Below are 20,761 nucleotides of genomic sequence, written 5' to 3' on the forward strand. Positions count from 1 at the left end.
CACAAGATACTCTCATTAACCTAATATTTCCCGATGAACACACGCAATACATTCATCATGAGTGGCTGTGGCAGAAAGGACGATTTTAGCAGCAAAAAATGTGGACGTCAACGAATTGAATCTGAAGATAAAACAGTTATTGCCAGGTAACTTGGTGACATATAAATCCGTTGATGCAGTTTGCGATCCCTTTGAAGCTGCAAATTTTCCAACAGAGTTTTTAAACTCATGGGATTTACCAGGCATACCACCGTATAAGTTAGTACTCAAAGTTGGATCTCCGGTTATTTTGCTTCGTAATTTGAACCCACCACGGCTGTGCAACGGCAAGCGATTAGTCGTTGAAAAATTAATGAACAACGTTATCGAAGTCATTATTTTAAATGGCAAATTCCGGGGTGAAAGTATATTACTTCCACGAATCCCTATTATGCCCACAGATGTGTCAATTCAATTTAAACGCATTCAGTTCCCCATTAGATTGGCATTTGCAGTGACTATTAATAAATCTCAAGGCCAAACAATGTCTGTTTGTGGCTTAGATTTGAGCACACCATGTTTTTCACACGGACGTACGTGGCATGCTCTCGAGTGGGCAAACCATCCAATTTATTTGTGTTAGCTAAACATGTAATGACAAAGAATATTGTACACTCCATTGCACTAAGAGATTAATATTGTTGACTAATATTTTCAGAATTCGTTGTACATATAATTTATAAAAAAAAGTTACAAAAAATTTAAAAAAATTATTATTTGGTGTGTTGTTAGTTTTACATTTCGTCATCGTTCACAGCGCTCCTTGCCTCTTCCACTCATATACCACATACGCACACACTTACAGTAAATGAAATATATTTTCATACTCTAGAAATAATTCATATGGCAAAACAACGTTTGCCGGGTCAGCTAGTATATATATATATATATATATATATATATATATATATATATATATATATATATGTGTGTGTGTATAAATATATATATTAATTTATTTATTCTTTTTGTGTGGGTAAAGTAACCTTGTAATCTCTGTTCAAAGGTTTTCCATGCAGCAATTATAAAATTTTAAGGATATTTTCCCAATAAGTTTGTTTGCTTTAATTTCCTTTTCTATAAAGGATTTCATGTTGGAAGTAATGAAACATATCCTTTTTTCCTCAAACTTCAATGTAATACAGTACAGTGTGTTGATACTGATAAGACAAACAATAAAGACCAGAAAAAGAAAACTTTTTCATAATTTTAAATCACACTGACTCTACTTCTATGTTCTGACCATTTAATTATTGTGTATATTTTGCAAGAAAATGTTTCCGAATTCGTTGTGGCTAAGCCCTTTTGTTTTAACAGTAGAAGATTAACAGATTTTTGAAAATTCTTTTGTAAAAATTTAGTTGCAAGTGGTAGAAATCACTGAAGTAATGGAGGATAATTTACATGAACAGAAAAATGTTCAAGGCCTATTAAAATAAATCTATATATAGTCTCAAGAGCAGAATTTCTGCTATAGGACTTTAAATAATTACAAATATTCGGATTTATTGTTTAAATGTTCAATAACTTTAAACTAAATTTGAAAAAAAAAACAAATGCAAGAAACCTTAATTAGTTAATTATCGAAATATGTATAAATGCCTACATAAACAAAAATTGACAACAGCATATGAAACTTACATTGCAACTTAGACAAAAAAAAATTTCTGTAGGGAAGTGGATGCAAGTCTGCACCAAACATAAATTGTTCTGCTGTTTGAACGCTTTTTTGCTTTAAAGGTTGTAGCAATATTCAATTTACAGGGAATTTACTATATTTCAAAGTAGTTTGTTTGATTATAATGTTTATTAATAAATAATATCTTACATGGTAGGAATGATTGTTCAAAAGATATACAAGAGAAAGTTTTTATAAGGCAGTTGAAAATAGCTTTGAAAAGAAAGTTGCCATTAGTTATACACTGCAGAGATGCTCATGAAGATGGCCTGGAAATCATGAAAAGGGTAAGGAAAGGAATCGTATCAAAAATTTTTTAAGTTTATCTATTTTCATTAAAAATTTTTTTTTTTAATTGCTGTCTAATTTTAAAAGTTGCTATGAGGTGTTTGCTAACCAACAAAAGTGATTTGTACGTCATTATTATATAGTATTTAATTTGTAACTTCTTCAATATTGCTACAGTAAATTTAAAAAAAATATATAATTTGTTGATAAATTTTATGTACACAAAACAGTCTTGATTGTTTTTCAAACACATTGTGTTGTTTTTATTTTGTGGTATAGCACTTTTCCTACTTTCTTGCTTTTTTCTTGCCTGTTGTAAACCAGGGTTAAAATAAATATGACAATATATCAATGAGAAACATTATTCAGGCTTATCTCCATCAATGAAATGCCTGTGTTAATTATTAAGCATAATCAGGGACTGCGGAAATAGGGGTGGGGGCAGAGAGAGCTTTATAGTCCCCTCACATTTTATAAAAAAAGGAATTCAGTCCCTTCTAAGATCAAAATTTTTCGCTGATATAATTAAATTTACAATTAAAAAAATTTTTTTCTGTGTATAAATTTTTTCTGTGTCTAAAAAAATATCTTTATTTCAAACAAGCTTGTTTCTATGAACCAAAAGATGAAATTAAGAAATTTAACCGTCTGTCCTCAGGACCAGTAACCCAAAAGTTATTGCTAGTTTGTATGCATTTTCAGGGTTTCATTTATTGAACTGTATTAAATATTTTTTAAATAAAGTTAATAAGATGAATTTAATGGAAAAATTACAATGTGAATGTGTAAAATTCAGAATTAGATACCAGCAAGCAACGCCTGCCAGGCAGATACGACACATATGCATAAAATCACTTGCAAGTATCCAATTAGAATCTGATCTGAAAATTGATTCAGCATGATAATAAATCTGTGCCTATCTTTAACTTTCATAACTATGTGATTGTTTGCAAGTACCCAAATATGATAATATTGTGACAAAAACATAGACCAAAATGTGAAGCAGGAAAAAAAAAAAAACGACAACAAACTAACACTTTATATATATTGATTGCTGTTCCTGAAAACTGCTGATAATTTGTTTTATAGCAGTCCAAGTCAAATTTTAGTGGTCGCAGGCAAACAATTAACCGTTAATTTTGAACCTTTCACTTTTTGAACTGTTCACTTGCCCTTCATTTCTGCTCAAGTCAAGTTTAATTCAGCTTTTCAATATCAACATAAAAGAAATTTTATTGGTTTTTGTGATAATGTACACATTAGTAAAAAATGATGATACACATAATAATATGATACATATACTGAAAATAATCTCTTTCTACAAGTTTGCAATCTACACTTTTTCCACAATAAAAGCAGCATAGCTGTGGTAACTCAGGGAATAGGCCTTCCAATGAGGTGAACCAGATTAGAATCCCAGCGATGACTGCATAAGTCAAATTTGGAACCCTTCCCTGTGTTGCGACTACGTAGTGCAGATGTTAAGCTTACCCGTCTGCGAATCGGACACACCAGACTGACCCATCTACATTTGTTGTTTGGTGAACCACCTCCTCAATGTAACACTTGTGATGTTTTACTTTCGATTCACCATATTTTAATCACTTTCCCGTATTTTAACAGACATCGTCTTGCCTTTTTTGGTGGTTCTATTTTATCTATGGCAGATTTGTTAGGTGACTCTTATCATCCTAACATTTTTGCATTTTTACGTGCTATTGGCATTTTAAATTGTATATAAGTTTATTCTGTTCATGAATTTATTCATTTTTAGAAGGATATTCTTACTTTAATACTATTTTACTGTGTTTTAACTTTGACGTGATTTTAATCCAATATTACCGTTGATTGTTTGTATATGATTTTATCAATTTTTAATTATATTTAGGAAAATAAGTATGCACTTCAATTTTGACATGTATAAACATATTGTTTGGCGCAGCATGTCCACATTTGGATTTTGTGCCATTAAACTCTACATTCAATCCAATCCAATCCAATCCTAGCGATGACTGGTTGATACAAACTCCGCACCACAGTGTTGGCATAAAATATCCTCCATTTTAGATGACTCATGGGTTAGAGTCTCCTTGCCATCAGGCTAACCCCGGGAGGTTTTCGTAGTTTTTTTTATACATGTAATGTAAATGTTAGTTCCATCAAAAAGTTCTCCACGAAGGCTAATTTCTTCCAATATGTGATCCATGAGTTCCCTTATCTTTTGGATTGGGTTCAAATTCATAAGGTTATTAAATTGAACATTGATGGTCATAAACTCATAATTGGGTCAGCTGTTCAGTGCAGGGTTATAAAATGAAATAAAGACAGCATTTTTAACTATTGCTTACATTGCTTGATAAATTTTGGAGTATTTTGAATAAAAATTGAAGTTAAAGAAGACTTAAAGAGCGGAAGCTTATTTGAGAAATTGTCATCTAAAGTTGGCAAAGGCTTAGAGCTTTCTGTGTATATTTATTGAGTTTATATTTTAATGAAAATGTTTGTTTTCTGTAGAAATATGTATAAAGTAAAATTCTATTTTTAAAAGTTTCATAGAGAAATCTCTTTCTCTTTGCTTTAATGTTTTATTGTTTATAATAAAATATGAATATCATGAAATTCAGTTTGTATATGTAATACTAATTGATTCTAAATGTTTAAACAGATGGTTCCCAAGAATTATTTTATCCATTTGCATTGTTTTACTGATACCTGGGAAATAGCACAAAAGTGGTTGGAAGAATTTCCCAATCTTTATATTGGTCTTACTAATCTTGTTACTTTTCCATCTGCTGCAGAAGTACATGAAGTTGCAAAGAAGATTCCTTTAAGTCGTCTTTTACTTGAAACAGATACTCCCTATTTTATTCCTAAACCAGTAAGTTTATTGTGTTTCTAACATGTTTAGAATTGGTTATTCAGTTCTAAAATTTTGCACAATGTTTATGCTAGGACAAGTAAAGTCCCATTAATTATGATCCAAGATTTAATATTTGAAAAAACTCAATTTGCTTTTATGTTTTGACTTGTTGTAAAATAAAAAGATCGACATAAAGTTTAAATCAGGGTGCATAGTAAAAAGGGCTTAAAGGTGCTTATTTTTGATTTTCGTTTTTTAAAAGCCCTTAAAGGTGTTTCATTGGGTGTTTTTAAAAAGTACTTAATTTTATCGTTTTCAAAATGAGATTTTTCCTATACTGTGTTGATTTTTGCTTCGAATTATGCAAAGAGACACAGTTCACATTGATTGATTCAACGTTTTCACAATTAATTCAACCCCAAACTATTTCGGCTTATTGTCAGTTCGTAGCGTATAAAAACAACACTCGTTTAACATGATTCAAAATTTCATGATTTTTGACAATTGTCAAAAACAATTCCGCAAGTGTTTTCTTTTGACATGATGGTTAAAGCAAGATAAAACCGTAAATTCTCAAAAACTTTCCAACCCTACCTAGTTATGATATTTTTTTAAAGTGCTTAAAAGTATTTTTTGAGTGCTTGAAAAGTGCTTAAAAGGTGCTTATTTTTTGTTGAATAATTTAGCTTGCACCCTGTGAATAAAAATAAAACTGACAATAATATTAAGATTTTTTTCCTTTTAAGAATTTGATGTAATATTTTTTACCAATATATTCTTGTATTTAAATTAAACTAATCCCATCTATTCAGTATGTGTTTATTTTTTAAATTGTCAAAATATTGTTCAAAGTTCTCAAATGTCTTGCAAGATTTAATTATTTGTGTAACTATCCTTTTAACTATACTATTAATCAAAGTCTTATTAATATTGATTGAAGACCTAAAAAAGCTCAATTTGCTTCTATGTTTTGACGCATTGTAAAATAAAATGATAAACATGACCTTTGAATGAAAATAAAACTGACAATTTTAAGTTATTGATTCTTTTTAAGAATTTCATGTAATTTTTTTTTTACGAATGTCAGGGGGATTGTATTCCGGGTTTTTCATATCATTCTTCCAGATCTAAAAATTGAAGCAAGGCATTCGATTTTTCCGTGAATAACGCAGAATTCCGCATATCTCAAGATCATTAGTTTACAGACTTCCACGATTCAAAAACTTATAATCAGACAAAATTTTGACACTTTTAATTAACAAGGCGTTTACATGCACGTGATTCTTCCTCCAATTTGATTCTTTTGGTTTGGCATTTTTTGGCCAATTAGAATATTTGGTACTGTGCCAAAATCTTCTAATATTGCAATTTTTATTCGCGTGATTTTAATATCAAACATTAGTTTTTGTATTTACCTGATTTAAAAGCTACTGCTTGCAGTTCGTATTCATGCAATCTAAAAATCAAACACCACGATTCCTATTCATGATTTTAAAATCCAATATCGCAATTCTTGAAAAAGTAAGTTTTTTCTTGATTTAGTTACTGTAAAGGGGTGATATTCTTCGTTAGTAGGTGATTTAATTATAAATGCTAGTTCAAAAAATTATGTTAAATATGAAACATGTATGGTATATAAATTGATATCTTCATATAAATTTTTTGCACACGAAATTTTCAGTTTTTTTTATACTTAGTATCACAATTACCCTGCAATATATTCTCGTATTAAATTTGAATTAATCCTATCTATTCCAAATTTACTTATTTTTAAACTGTCAACATTTTGCTCAAGTGTCTTACAACATTTAATTATTTGTGTAACTTTTTTTCTTTCAAATCTATTCATAGATTAAAAATATAGCCTAATCAGTTAGTATTTATTTTAAGATATGCAGTTTTAAATTTGTATTGTGTTAAAACTGAATATTAAATAGAAATTATTAATATGCTTATAATTTTCTTTGTTTAGTTGACCAGGCATCCTTCAAACCTAAGAAACTCTCACCCAGGTATGGCTATCCATGTTGCTGCCCAAGTAGCTGCACTAAAAGAAGGAATACCTCTGGAACTCGTATTGTATAAAACAAGACAAAATACCAAAGCTGTATACAAGATCTGAATCACATTCTCTCTTCCAATTTGTGATATTTTTTTCTAGTCTTGTAAAATTTACTATTGCTCAAATTAGCTGTTAGGAGAGATTATGAGACTAACACTGAAATTATTTTCAAGATCTGAAATCAATCTATTCCGTCTTCTACTTTGATGTTTTTCTAGTCTTGTATAATCCTCTATTTACTCAAGAGCTTATTTTTTGTCTTTCGATGAGCTTATTGAAGGAACATAAAGACTATTATATATTATATTCAAGAGCGAAAGGTATCAATCGAACTATGGATGTGATTAAGAAAATAAAAGGATGTTTATTGTTTCTACCTTGTTTAATTATGAGTCATTTTTTATTTTATTTTTATCGTAGCTAGATATAAAAAATGATGATGAAAATAATGTATGTAAATTTAATATAAAGTAAAGCATTCCTGCAACATTGAATTTTGGGCCAGAGAGATCAATGAAAGTTAAGGGTGTACAATTTAATGGGCGATATCAGGATGGTTAGCTTTTATTTTCCAAACCAGCTGGTACCATTGCTCTGAAGCTGATTGGGCTTAGTAAAAGTATTACAAAATGATAATTTTGTGAAAAAATATTGATAAAAAATTAAAATTTTATTTGGATATCATTAACCCTTTGATTCAGAATTTTTATTAAACATATATTTCATAGTTTTTTCATCTTTTTTTGTATTAATTTTAGTCAAAATAAGCAAAAAGTATTATATTTAGCATTTTAATAATTTTTCGATCATGAAATACTGCATAAAACACCAGTATTTTTTTTTATCTGCATTAAAAGTAAAATTTTCTAAACACAGCTCACTTCCAAATTATAATTTTTCAAATTTGCAGTTATTTAGTTGAACAAAAAACATTAATGCATCGCTGTAATTTCTTTAATTTATAAAATCAATTATTGATAAATTTTTAAGCATGAATACAAAAAAAAAAATTTCTACTTTATTTTATATTTTAGTACAAATGTAATTCGAATAATCTGTTTTTTTAAGCAACTATTAGATTTTTTTCAAACTAAAAAATACCAAAATATATTTTTACTTGTATTTAGAACATTAAAAATATATAAGGAATACCAGTGTCTCATCTGCGTCAAAGGTTTAGAGGAAAATGCATCCAATTTAATATTGTTTCTATTTCTGATTATAAAAAATTCCTAAAATTCTTTTTGTGTGAAATATGTTAAAAGTAGCACAATAGTTTGCATAAAATCTCTTATTTTATTTATTTCTTTTTTGTTATTTCCTTTTACTAATTATTGAAATCTCTAAAGTTGTCTTCTATATGAATGATACTTTAAACATTTACATTATGCAAAAGTTTGCATAAAATCTCTCATTGTAATTTCTTTTTTGTTATTTCCTTTTACTAAATCTCTAAAGTTGTTCTCTATGAGAATAATGTTTTAAACATTATGCAATAGTTGCATAAAATATCAGTTATTTTTCAAAATTCACCAAATTTTTTTAGCTGTTTATATGCTGAATTGATTCCAGGCCCTTGAAATCAACAAAATAAATGTATTGTTATCAAGATTTTATGTTACAATTAATACCAATTTCATGTATGATCCATTGGTTGTTTCTGCATCACACCTCAAACTGAGATACTTTAATACAAAATATATTAATATGAAACACCCCACATTCATTGATTGCAAAGTATTGAATCCCTGCATGAAAAGAATATCTTGAAAATACATTAATTAAATATTAGTTATTACATTAAATGTACTGAAAGTATGAGTTTTTGAATAGAAAAGACTATAATTAAGTTAAGTAGGTAGTTTATCTAAACTTTATGAACAGTTCATAAATGGTTAGCCTTATTTGAATTGCATCTATTAATTATCAACCTTGTTGGTTTGTAATTTTGAACCCAACCCAGAAGACAAGTTAACTTAGTTCAAGCATTGTAAATTATTATTATTTTTTTAATAGAAGTAATCCTCAATTGCTTTTCATAGCAAGAAAGCATTTTATGATTAGCCCTAGAACAAAGGGAACAGTCTATCCCATAATTCAGTCTACAAGTGAGAATATTCTATGTCAACACTGTGTTTTTGTAAACCTGGAGCAGTTATTGTCAGAATTCAAGCTGGGTAATGCTAATCATACAATATTTAATAAAGTAAGCCTACATTTCATTATTTTTCTACAAAAAAAATAAATAAAAAAACTGTTAGCAGAAACTCACCAGCACAGTAGTTGGTGCTGGTAGTTATCACAGCATGTGAAGATTAATTTTTCTCTTTGAAATGGAAAGTCTAATTTTACTGTTATCTACTGCAAATTCACCCTTCTTATAATTTTTTTCCTTCTGATTTCCTTTGTGCATAATGTGTTGTTTCTTGAGCAGAGCTATTTATCTTTCAACTTACTTTTTTTTTTTTAAATCCAAATTATAAAACTGAATTAACAGAACAAGGCTTAGAACGTTTTTTTTTTTTTTTTTTTTTTTTTTTTTTGGAAAGATTTTCTTATTTTAGATCTGATCTTTCATATTATAAGGATTTATTCCATTTTTCTTAAATATCACTTAATAAAATTCATATTGTAAATACCGTAAAGTTTTTTGTACAATTTTCACATACTTTGTATAGGTTAATTTTGCTACATACATGTTAATTTAAGTTGAATATTTACAATAATACAGGAGAAGCAAACTAAAATTCAGAAGTGTTTCTGAAAAGTTTATTTTGTTAAATTTTTTTTATTGGCAAATGTGAATAGAGAAAAATGCCATTTTAAAAATAAAAATGCAGTTTTAAAACCCTCTCTAATTATTTTGCTGTTCTGCTTTTGTCAAATAAGGAAGAAAAACATTTTAAAAAGGAAGAAATAACAGTTTTGTATATTTTATTGTATTAAATTACTGGATTTTCTTTAATGAATTGTTTTTGTAAATAGTTTATATTATTTTATATAAACTATTAGTAGCTAGTTGATTTGTATGCTACACGAAATATGAATAGATAATAGTGCTGACATAAATTATTATTTCCCATAGGAAATAGAGCACGAGTTAGTTCCATTGAGATTGGGCATAGGAGATTTTTGTTAGATTTCTGAATATGTTAGGCCGATGCTGGTTAGTTTATTCTTAAAAAAAAAAAAAAAAAAAAAAAAAAAATCAAGCTTGAAAACTTTGACTCAAAAGTTTCGTTGTCTTCTGAATTGGATTCAATTTTACAAATATACAGAGGAATAAGTTATCTCAAAACTACTGCATGGGTATAAAATTAAAAATGGAGAAACAAGCAACTGTATAAGATTTTTGCATAACGCTTACGGTATTGGTGTTAATAAGAAAAAAAATCATTTTTTAAACTTTCGAAATAATTTTTTTTATTATTAATTTTGTAAAACTTTTGACTTTTAAGGTACATTTATCTTCTTTTTTTTAGCGATTATTACGTTTCGTAAACTTCTATTTATCTGACAAAAAATAATAATAATTCAAAATCGATAATTAAATTTTAAATAATTTAATGAGTAGTAATTTTTCTGCGATTTCATACTTTAAATAGAAAGAATGAAACCTTTTTTAGCATTAACATATGAAAACTGAAGCCAGTCGTCACCTGGAATAGAACCTGCGTCTTCTCAATCTGGTTTTCTTGAATTATTTTAGAAAAATATCTGATTTAAAACCAATTTTTACTGGTACAAGGGTACGAACTACTACTAATACCCTTAAATGTATGCATGTCTAATATTAATAAAAAATGTTTGAAATCAACCATAAAATAGGGGCAGTAGTGGAAAAAATACCTTTTTTTTTTAAAAAAAAAAAGATTAAAAAAAAAAAAAAAAAAAACGTATCTTACGTCTCTATGAGCAATTACTCTTTGAGTTCTACAAATCTGCTTACAAAAATATATCATTTCAAATACCCACCAAAATGAAATTGCTCTTAGAAAGCGAGCCAAGATTTGAAATCGTCGCACATAAAGAAATAAATTGTCAAAGCATTTAGCTGCTTTCAGAAACAAAGTAATTTAGGTAAAAAAATGCATTAAGAGATATTAGATTTTAAACTTACGATGGAAATACACATCGCTAGCATTTATGGGTTGTTCTGAAAGTGTGACTTATTATTTATATTGCTTTCGTAGAATGCATAATTTGCGGAAACTAGTAAAAAAGAAGAAAAGTTCTATGACGCATAAGTAAATAAAGAATACTTTTTACAGGTCAATTCAGTATAAATTTTATTTTTTAACTTAGGATACCCGCCTACCATAATAATAGCAAACACTATTAGTAGGTAGATAAAACTACGGTACTCATAAATCCGAAAAGAGGCGTAAAAACTTTCTGAATGAAATGGAAAAAGTAATCTAGTTAGACGTAAAAGATTCATACTAATTCCGTAGGATTCATTAATATATCTTGAGGAAAATCTTATGAAGAGAATTAGCAGAACATTGGACGCATAAGATTCATACCAATACCGCAGGATTCACTGAATATATCTTTAGAATAACTTTATCTTGAGATCACCGGTTCGCTTAACATCTCTCGATGGTTGTCGAATGGTGATTCTCTAGTCATCAATTTCAGAAAGTATCCGTCGGTCTGAGAAGGGATTTTCCGGTTGGACGATTTCTTCAGCAATATGGTTCACTGACTCACTTTCCCCTTGAGCTCTGTAAGCTTCATTCGTCTGTGCCGATGAGAATTGCCTTTCTTCCATTTTACCTATTTGCTATGAGAATCCTTGCTTCACTTTCTCCTCCTGGGCGGCCTCTGCTTCTCCGGACACGCAATCCCACTGAAAATAAATCCTGAGAATTATATAATCTTATTGGATTAGGATGCTTCCAAATGTGTAATTCGCTATTTGTTATTGTGTTCGAATGCTAAGAACACTTTGTTATTCAGGATTTAGATTAAACGCGTTTTGGGGAAGAATTTTAAGAAATAGCCATCTTAGGAAGGGAAAAAAAATCAGAAGCATAACGAGCTGGATTATTATAAATATCTTGTTTTTATTAGGAAGAGAATCACTCTCCCCTATAATTAGAGCAATTTTCCTCAAACTTAGGACTGGGACCCATGAACTAAATGAACCTGGCTCTTATACCTGTGATATCTGCAAAAATGTCACATGAAAATGATAAAGATAAGCCATTTAAGGCTGTTATTCGAAGGCTCCGTCGTCATATGAAATCCTTATTTTTTTGCGAAAAATATGCTACTTTCATAACTGATGAGAGTTTGCAAGAGTTACTCATGATGGTTAGATTAAGTTTAGCCCATCTGAAGCCAATGATGTCTATGCTTACTCTGGAAATGGCGCAAAAAGTCAATATGGAAAAAAACCACAATTTTGTGAAAATGAAATGCGAGTGCTGCTTAATTTTTTTAAAATTTAAAAACTTACTCCAATACTGCCTTATCTGGGCTCATAAAAATTAGCATTCTGAGAATAAGACCGTGATTTTGGTAGTTTTCTTCAAGGTGGAAAAATGTCGCTAAATTGACGATTTTTAAAAAGTTTAATAACTTTTAAAATAAAGTTCATTGCCCGTTTTATATTCCAGATAATTATTCTCGACCTGCATAATTTAAAATCATCGCTTTGCTGTGAGCGCATGGCTCTGAAACTGTGGCTTTTTTTTTATATTTTCCTTGGCGACAGAGTTTCAAATAACCATGTTACAGTTTTTCTACCAAAAAACTTATAACCTTTCAAAATTTTTTTGAAAAATGGTGTCGAACATTGATAGTGTAGGAAAGAAGGACTTCTTTAAAAAATTATTCAGATCTTTTTTCTGGTGGTTTGCTTCAATGCATGCTGTGCTGTTTTATTCACAAAGTCTTCATTGCGCACAAGCTATTTTTTTTAAACTTTTCATCACGTTTTTTGAGGGCAGAGTTTAATCAGTTTAACAAGATTACGTAATGCCATTTACGATGGGCGCAGTCAGGGTTGGTCCTAAGTATAAGCCAATAAGCGGCTGCGTAGGGCGCCAAGATTGAAGTTATGCTAGATTTAAAGAAAAACTTTTTACAAAGCTTTTTTTTTCCACTTGCTTGTTGAAAAATAAAAGTTAAATAAACATATTTTCTTAAAATAAAATGTAGAAACAGGTCTAATACCCTGGTAACAAAATAACCCTTCAAACTGCGTCGCAATGCAATATTCCATATCTTAGATCTTTTTTACCAGTGCCAATGGCATTTGGCTGTGATAATTAACGATCTGCAGATAACGATCCCTAATAGGCCGGTTGAGTTTCCTTTATTGTTTTTTCAAGAATTCTCTTTGGAAACTGAGGGAGCAACTTGCCTATAGTAATTTCACCACCCAAAGTGTTCTAAGAAAAAATCAGTTTTCGAAGATAAGCACTTTTTCTGCAAAGAAAAATGGGAAGTTGAAAATATTCGTGCAACGCTGGATATTGGTCTATTCACAAAAAAACAATTAATAAAAAATTTTCCAAGGAAAAAAAAAGTGAAAATTGGTTTCTGATTTGTTAGAAAAATTAACAATTAATTTGTTAGAGGAGGGGCACAACAGACACGTATAGCGATCAGAGTGTATGGAAATCTGATGGTATAAAGTAAGGCAATTATCATGGATGATTGAAATACTCCTACATTTATTCATTAAATTTTACACGATTATTAAAGCCCACGACCTGTGCGAAACAATCCAGGAATAGTGGTTGATGCATAAATTAAGAAATATACTTATATTTATAATAAATATTTAGCAGTGAATTTCAATAATTAAGTAAGAAACTTTTGAATGAAACACCTGCATGCATCTGAATAATCCAATGTGTATACATTTGAGCAATTTTGAATTTTTTGCAATATTTCCCACATGCTTTGTATTTTTGCATGAACCAAAATGTAAATATAATACAGATATCTAATATTTTGATTGCTCTTCAGAAATTGATTAGGGTAGGACGTTTTATTCGCTGTATCGAATTTAAATAAGAGTTCATTATATAAGTAATTTGCACCGCATTTTTATTAAAAAAAAATAAATAGAAACAAAATAATAAATAAAATAAATAAATTAATAAAATTTGTAGATTTTAACTTATTTTTAAAATTATAGATAAAATTTATTTTACTCTGTACTTATTTATTATTATTATTATTGATATGGGGGAGGGGTGAAATTTTTTTTGCTTGCACTTGGAAATCGCCATGGAATGACCCTGGGCCTAGTATAGTTAATTATAGTTCTTGTCCCATTAAACTCTACGTTCAATAAATAAATGAATTATAAATCAGAAGTTTCCAACTTGCATGAGGCCGGGGCCAGCAATGAAAAACACCAGTCGAATGGCGTTCCGCAACTTTATCAAAATTTTATATAGGATTCTTTTATGTTTGAAGGAACATTAAATATTACTGTCAGAGTTTTATCAAGTTGTCAAAACAAAAGTGTTGAATTACAAATTAAAATAAGAAGTAGATTTTTACCTGAGAAATAAATTTTTTGCATCGTTGGTAAGTTAAATTTCACAGAAACGGAGAAAACGAAAGAACGAACGAAAAGAAAAGTTTTTTAACGAAAGAAAAGTCTTTTAAACACATATAGATTTTTTACGAAAATAGTCCGATAAAAAAATGACAGCTAATATATTTTAGCTCGCGGGCCACAAAAACAGTCTTCACCGACCGGAATGTGGCCCGGGGGCCGCCAGTTGGTAACCACTGTTATAAATGCTTCTGAAAATATAAAACGAGAAACTGACGAAAAAAGTATTTGATTTTATTATTTTTGCGTAATTACTAATGACATTAAATACATTCCATAATATTTCTAAGGAACATGAACTGATTTTTATATAAAGGAAAATGATGCAGAGTAATTCGGAAAAATCCTAATCCTAAATCCTATATTTCGGAGTTCCTATATCTAACGTAGCTGAAAAATTACGGTATATTTCTCTGATCATCGGTTAAAAGAGACACTTTATTGTAGACACAGATTCATCGATAAGGCATTTTTATCCGGAAAATATTAAATTTTTCTTACTTTTAAAATTCATTTCAACTATACAAAGTATCGATTAGATTATGCGCAAAAATATAGTTAAATAATATTATATTTTATGAAGTAATCAGATTACAAAATTATAATAGCTACGAAGCACGTTTATCAATATTTTTATGCTATTCTAAGCTAATAAGTAAACAGTTTTTTGATAAAACGTTAGTTTTCTTTTCCTAATAAATTATTCATAGTTGGCATTTTTGGCAAACACGTTAAAGAGGAAAATATATTTTATCTAAAGAATTGAACTTGCTGATCTGCAATATGAGCAATTTCGGCGTTTGTGTTTGTTTGTCGGAAAAAAAAGAGACAAAATCCAGCGTATTAACTGCTACTTTAACATTAAAGAAACTTCCTTCACCGTTAACTTTTGTTTACCTTCTAATTTTAGTTTATTGTGATAATTTGTCATCGTTTGAATAACGAGGAAATTAAATACCAGGTTATAACATATAAAAAAAATTAAATTGTAAACGAAAAACTTTCAGCGCGAAGTAAGAAAACTGAATAGTAATTGACTCCATTATTCGCGAATTCCATTTCGGACAATTTTGAAGCTGCTGTTGTACCTCTCAAACTTAAGTGAGATATAAGGACTCTAGGAAAAGTGATTTTTCATACGAAATAAAATCTAAATTAGCATTTCGTCAGGATTTTTAGAAAACCATTTAAATATCTTAAAATTCCTCCATCCCGCCATTATCCAACACACATGAATTCCTTTCCTCATTGATATGCGAAATTAATTTCACTATCTATTATTAACTATTGGAAGTATTGTTCAAAAATGTAGTAAAATTTAATGTTGTTGCTAAAGCTCGAAAGTTGTGAATATGCACATTACCAAGCTTTATCGGCAGATTAACTAAAGTAATCCGTTAAAGTGCGAAATCAAAAGTTCTAGGTAATCAACGCATAAACGGTTTCCGTATCATTTAAAGTTTAAAAGTTTATTTCCTTCATTCTATCAACGGATTTGTTGATTGTTTAATTGCATTTATTGACTTAATTCTTTAGATATTGAAAAATAAATGAATCACATAATGTTAATTTCTTGCATTGCAATCTAAATAGTTTGACTAAATGTTATAGTTTTGAAAGTGATTGATGATTGATTCTATCAATTAATGTGATGATTGTTTTATTGTAGCAGCTTGGTTTTTTTAGACAGTAAGAAAAAAAATAAATAACATAAAGTTAACTTAAATGTAGAGAAACGTTGCTGTTGTTCCAGAAAATTTTTAATTTCAGTTCAATGACTGCTGGTTGGTAACAAGAAGATTTTCTAAGTAAAGCAAGCTATCTCTTGCTTTATTTAATTAAGGGGGGACGACACAGTAGAAATCTGTAAAGAGAAGAATTTTTCAATGAATGCTACAATGGTTGTGATAAACTTAATAAATTTTTTACCGTACTGTACAGATTTTAATCTCCATTTTATCATGTTACAAATGCAAGCTAATGATATAAGCAATGCTTTTAACTTATTTTTCAAACTAGTCATAGTTTGCTGAACTCAGAAGTTGAAAAAAAATTATCATCCAAATTTGATTCTGTTTTGATTTTTTTTTAAACTACTTGAATATAGTGTTCATTGCACGCAGGATTTTTTTAAAAAAATTTTTTCTTCCGCAAAATAACATTGTTTTTTTTCTTTTTTAAATTCAAGAAATTACAAAATAAATTTATATATTCGTGGATTACTCATAACCAGTCAACTCAATTAAAAAATAGCAACGTGAAACTAAAGCTATATTTATTGTGAACACTGTGTCAAAATTGGAACTATAAATCAAAATTTGAAAATTGTTCTAGTTAGAGATACAACAATTCATTATTTTTTCGATATATAATTTAATTTAATTCAATATATTTTGTATTAAATTCGAGTAAATCTTAAGGATATTAAATACATATATATGAAAAAAAGCAATAATATTTTTTTTTTTTTTGATTTTGGAAAATTTTACTGTGCACTTCCCCTTTTTTAAGAAAGAAATTTTTCTTTGTCACTTAAACGGATCACTCTTGTTGCCCTGTTACATTGACTAGATAATTTGCAGAATAACTGATTTCTACGCTTAAGTGGTAACATAAATGCAAACATAAATCTAATTTCTTATTCTGTGTATCAATCGCCGTTTAACAATCACCATTGGCTTAAATTTTTTTTATATTTACGATGCTATTTCTGAAGCTATATAAATCTAAGCATATTTGCATACTGAAAAAGATAATCGTTTTCCTGTTGTTCCCTGTTAAGCAATTTGAAAAGTGAAACAGTTTTTCGGCACTTTAACGGATCACTCTGGTTAATTTGCACTGGTTAATTTGCAGAATAACTGATTTCTACACTTTAGTGGTAACATAAATGCAAATATAAATCTATTTACTTATTCTGTGCATCAATCACCGTTTAACAATCAGCTTTGGCATAAGAAATTCTTATTTACAATGCTATTTCTGAAGTCATATATATCTAAGCATATTAGCTTATTTATTGAAAAAGGTAATCGTTTTTCTATTGTTCCCTGTTAAGCAATTTGAAATGTGAATAAATTTTTTGGCACTTTAACGGATCACTCTGGTTAATTTGCACATTGGCTAGATAATGTGCAGAATAATTGATCTCTACACTTTAGTGATAACATAAATACAAACATAAATCCATCTACTTGTTCTGTGTATCAATTATCGCTTAATCACCACCATGACCTAAAAAATTCCCTCTAAAGATGCCCTTTCTGTCGAAGCCACATGATAGTTAAGTAACTTCAGACATATTAGTTAATTTATTGAAAAAGGTTATCGTCAACCTCTGGGAGGGGAAAAACATCGATACAGAGCCATGACGTAAAGGTCGCCTACATTGAAGTGTAGATTACGCGGGGACTGGGTCATCACAACATTCTAAAAATTTAGCTCATGGCGATCTGGGAAAAAATCTCAATGTCGCACGCTCTCTTTAGGGTTGGAATGAAGGTATTTTGTTGAAAGTTATTGGGGGCTCTTGTTTGATGCATGTTTCGTTCATTTAGCGATTTGAATGTCAAGAAGAAAATCCTCGAATGATATTATTTCAGTTATGATTTACGCAAATTAATTAAAAATATTTAGTGCCGTATCTATATTGTTCGTATTTATATTTTTCAGTATATAGTTTTAATTTGCTTAAAATATTTAGAAAACTCATCAAATAATTTTCAATATATTTAATTCTTGAAATATTTTTAAAATATTTGCAACTGAATAAAAAAATTAGCCCTCATTGCCATAGAAAGATCCTTTATTGAAGCATTCAAAATTGTTCAAACATAGGGCAAATCTTTTTCTTTTATCTATTTTCTTTTTAACATAATAAGTTATTAGTTATAAAATTGGAATTCTATTATTTCGAATTTTCATAAATATGGTTTATTGGGTGGTTAATAAAATGGTGAATAAAGAAGTAAAATGGTACATTAAATTTAAAAAAAAAAAAAAAAAAACTACTTTTTATGAATTTAGAAGTATAATCAATTTAGAATTTAATTTTTTATAAATGAATAAATGTGCTTACGTGCATAATTATTGAGATTGCTTCACTTTATACATCCTTTCAAAGAGTAAAATTATTATTTTTTTTCTTGTGATTTCTTGTCGCTATGGAATGATGTACTTCTCTAAAAATGACCTTTTCTGAAGTAAACTCATCAATGAAATTTAATATAAAAATATGATAAACATATCATACAAATTTAATAAACATACATATTTTTCTAAAATGACCTGTCTTTGAAGTAAATTCATGAATGTAAATATAATAAACAAAATCAATATATATTTATTTTTAAGTTAAAAAAATTATTATCAAAAATAAAGTTCACGTTACATGTGTCATTAAAAAAAAAGAAATGGCTTTTTTTTCTAACTGAATTATGACATATTGTATAAAAACTACTTTTGGGTTTAACTTGCAATAAATCTCAAATTATTACGGCAGAGAGCTGACCAGACTGTGTTGTGGTCAGGGAGCAGACCTCACATCAGAAAAGTCTTAGGTTCGAATCAAAGACAAGGCATGGATGTTCTCTCATTCTCTGTAAAATCTGTCCTTACTGTGGGTTCAACGCTGGCCCACCTAATACGGTGTCCTTAAAGTAGTGATCAATAAATCTGCCCTACTGATACCTGAAGGACGCGTGTCAATTGGAAATTGGAGGAAAAAAATTGCAGCAAAGAAAAAATATTCTATTGGCATTGCAAAAAATGCTTTTAGGTCAAATCAAAATTGTCTAGCAAAAAAAAAAAAAAAAAAAAGTTTTATATTGTACAAAAAATAATTTTTTTTATTTCAACTTTCATTAAATCAAAAACTAATAACGCTAATTAAAAAAAATACAATAGTAATAACATTTATAATTAAGAATCGATACATTTTTAATGCTTTTCTGAGAAATATTAAAGCTTATCTTTTAGCAGCAAGATTTAAAATGTATTGGTAAGCTAAATTATTTCTTGTGGTTCTAATTTAATTTTATATATAAAAAAAAAGAAAACAAACGAGTTATATAAAACCATCCTTCCTGCTGTACACACATTAACTCATCGAGAACTTTTCGATATTACTTCTATTCGCCCCTACAGGTATTTACTAGCATCTGAGATTTTTGAGACAACTTTTCAAAAATTTGGCGACTTGGCGAGATCTGAAAAAGTAGGGGGAAACAGGTCCCGCTTTCATCTTCGGCATCTGTTTTGGAACTTTTCATTCATCCAACTGTTGCATAGGTCTTGAGGAGTGATTGATCTTCGTTTTGTTGTGATTGGGATGTTATTTAAAATCTCTTTTTTATAATTTTGCGGCATGTTGCTCTTTCCGTTCTTTTTTCTTTGTGATGTGAAAAATTCCATATTTTCATAGAATATACATTAAAGATTGCCGGTGGATAATAAGTGGACATTTTTAAATCGTCGGATATAAATTACACTCTAAGGTAAGATATCATATTTTTATTTCAATTCCATCAATTGGTAAATAAAATGTTAACTTACGCACTTAAATAATCGTTTTATTGAGTATTTAAATTCCCATAATATGATTTGCTGTATAATCTTCTGTTCATCTCGTTTTTTAAACTTAATATATGTTCCAATCTTAATCTAAAAACTATCTATGAAATTTAAGAAATATTTAAAAACTTTTCTGATTTTTTTTCAATTATATGAATATTAGAATGAAATCATATTTTTATTACTTAAAATAAAAAATATATTCTTCTATAACTTTAATGAGATATGTTTAGAGATTTGTATATAATTTTAAAATTAAAAAGTTAAACGCTTAAGGGTTTTCAGTGTTTGAATTATCATTAAGTAAATTAAGGCTTTATAAACTGTTATTTATGCAAATGCAGTGTACGATATCTAAAATATTTTTTTGATTAATTTGTTTACTTAATTTTTTTATTTTTTCTATGAAAACTGATTATAAATTACACGATTCTGTTTCCAAATATGTTAATTATCATCTTTTATGAATAACGATGTAATCTTTGAAATTACGGTGTAAAATATTGCTCAAACATTTCTGCTTAAGGATATGAAAATTTAGGAATTTTATTTATTTATCTTTTTGTTAATATTTGATACAGAAACGAGCCTACTAACTCTAGCAACATGCAATTTATAAGATTTTTTTTTTTCGTATTTTGCCATTGTTTTCTTTTTTATATTATAAAAACTATCTTT

At 28.6% G+C, this 20,761-nt stretch overlaps 2 protein-coding genes across 7 annotated transcripts in view; both read left to right on the forward strand.

Moving 5' to 3' along the window:
• Positions 1 to 7,299, forward strand: part of LOC107452386 (uncharacterized) — a 31,092-nt gene extending 23,793 nt beyond the window's left edge. For all 6 annotated transcript variants that reach the window (XM_043048283.2, XM_043048289.2, XM_087157500.1 and 3 more), the window contains 3 exons: positions 1,875 to 2,004; positions 4,671 to 4,883; positions 6,838 to 7,299. In XM_043048283.2, coding sequence (XP_042904217.2) covers positions 1,875 to 2,004; positions 4,671 to 4,883; positions 6,838 to 6,987 — 493 coding nt within the window. In that variant the 3' untranslated portion in view covers positions 6,988 to 7,299. The remainder of the gene's footprint in view (positions 1 to 1,874; positions 2,005 to 4,670; positions 4,884 to 6,837) is intronic.
• A 12,430-nt stretch (positions 7,300 to 19,729) lies between these two features.
• Positions 19,730 to 20,761, forward strand: part of LOC107452380 (uncharacterized) — a 107,517-nt gene continuing 106,485 nt past the window's right edge. The window contains exon 1 of the mRNA XM_071177668.2: positions 19,730 to 20,007. The gene's annotated coding sequence lies outside the window, so the exon portion shown is untranslated. The remainder of the gene's footprint in view (positions 20,008 to 20,761) is intronic.

This window comes from Parasteatoda tepidariorum, chromosome 2, assembly GCF_982258835.1.
Source record: "Parasteatoda tepidariorum strain Cologne lab strain chromosome 2, Ptep-v5.0, whole genome shotgun sequence".
Taxonomy (NCBI): Eukaryota; Metazoa; Arthropoda; class Arachnida; order Araneae; family Theridiidae; genus Parasteatoda; species Parasteatoda tepidariorum.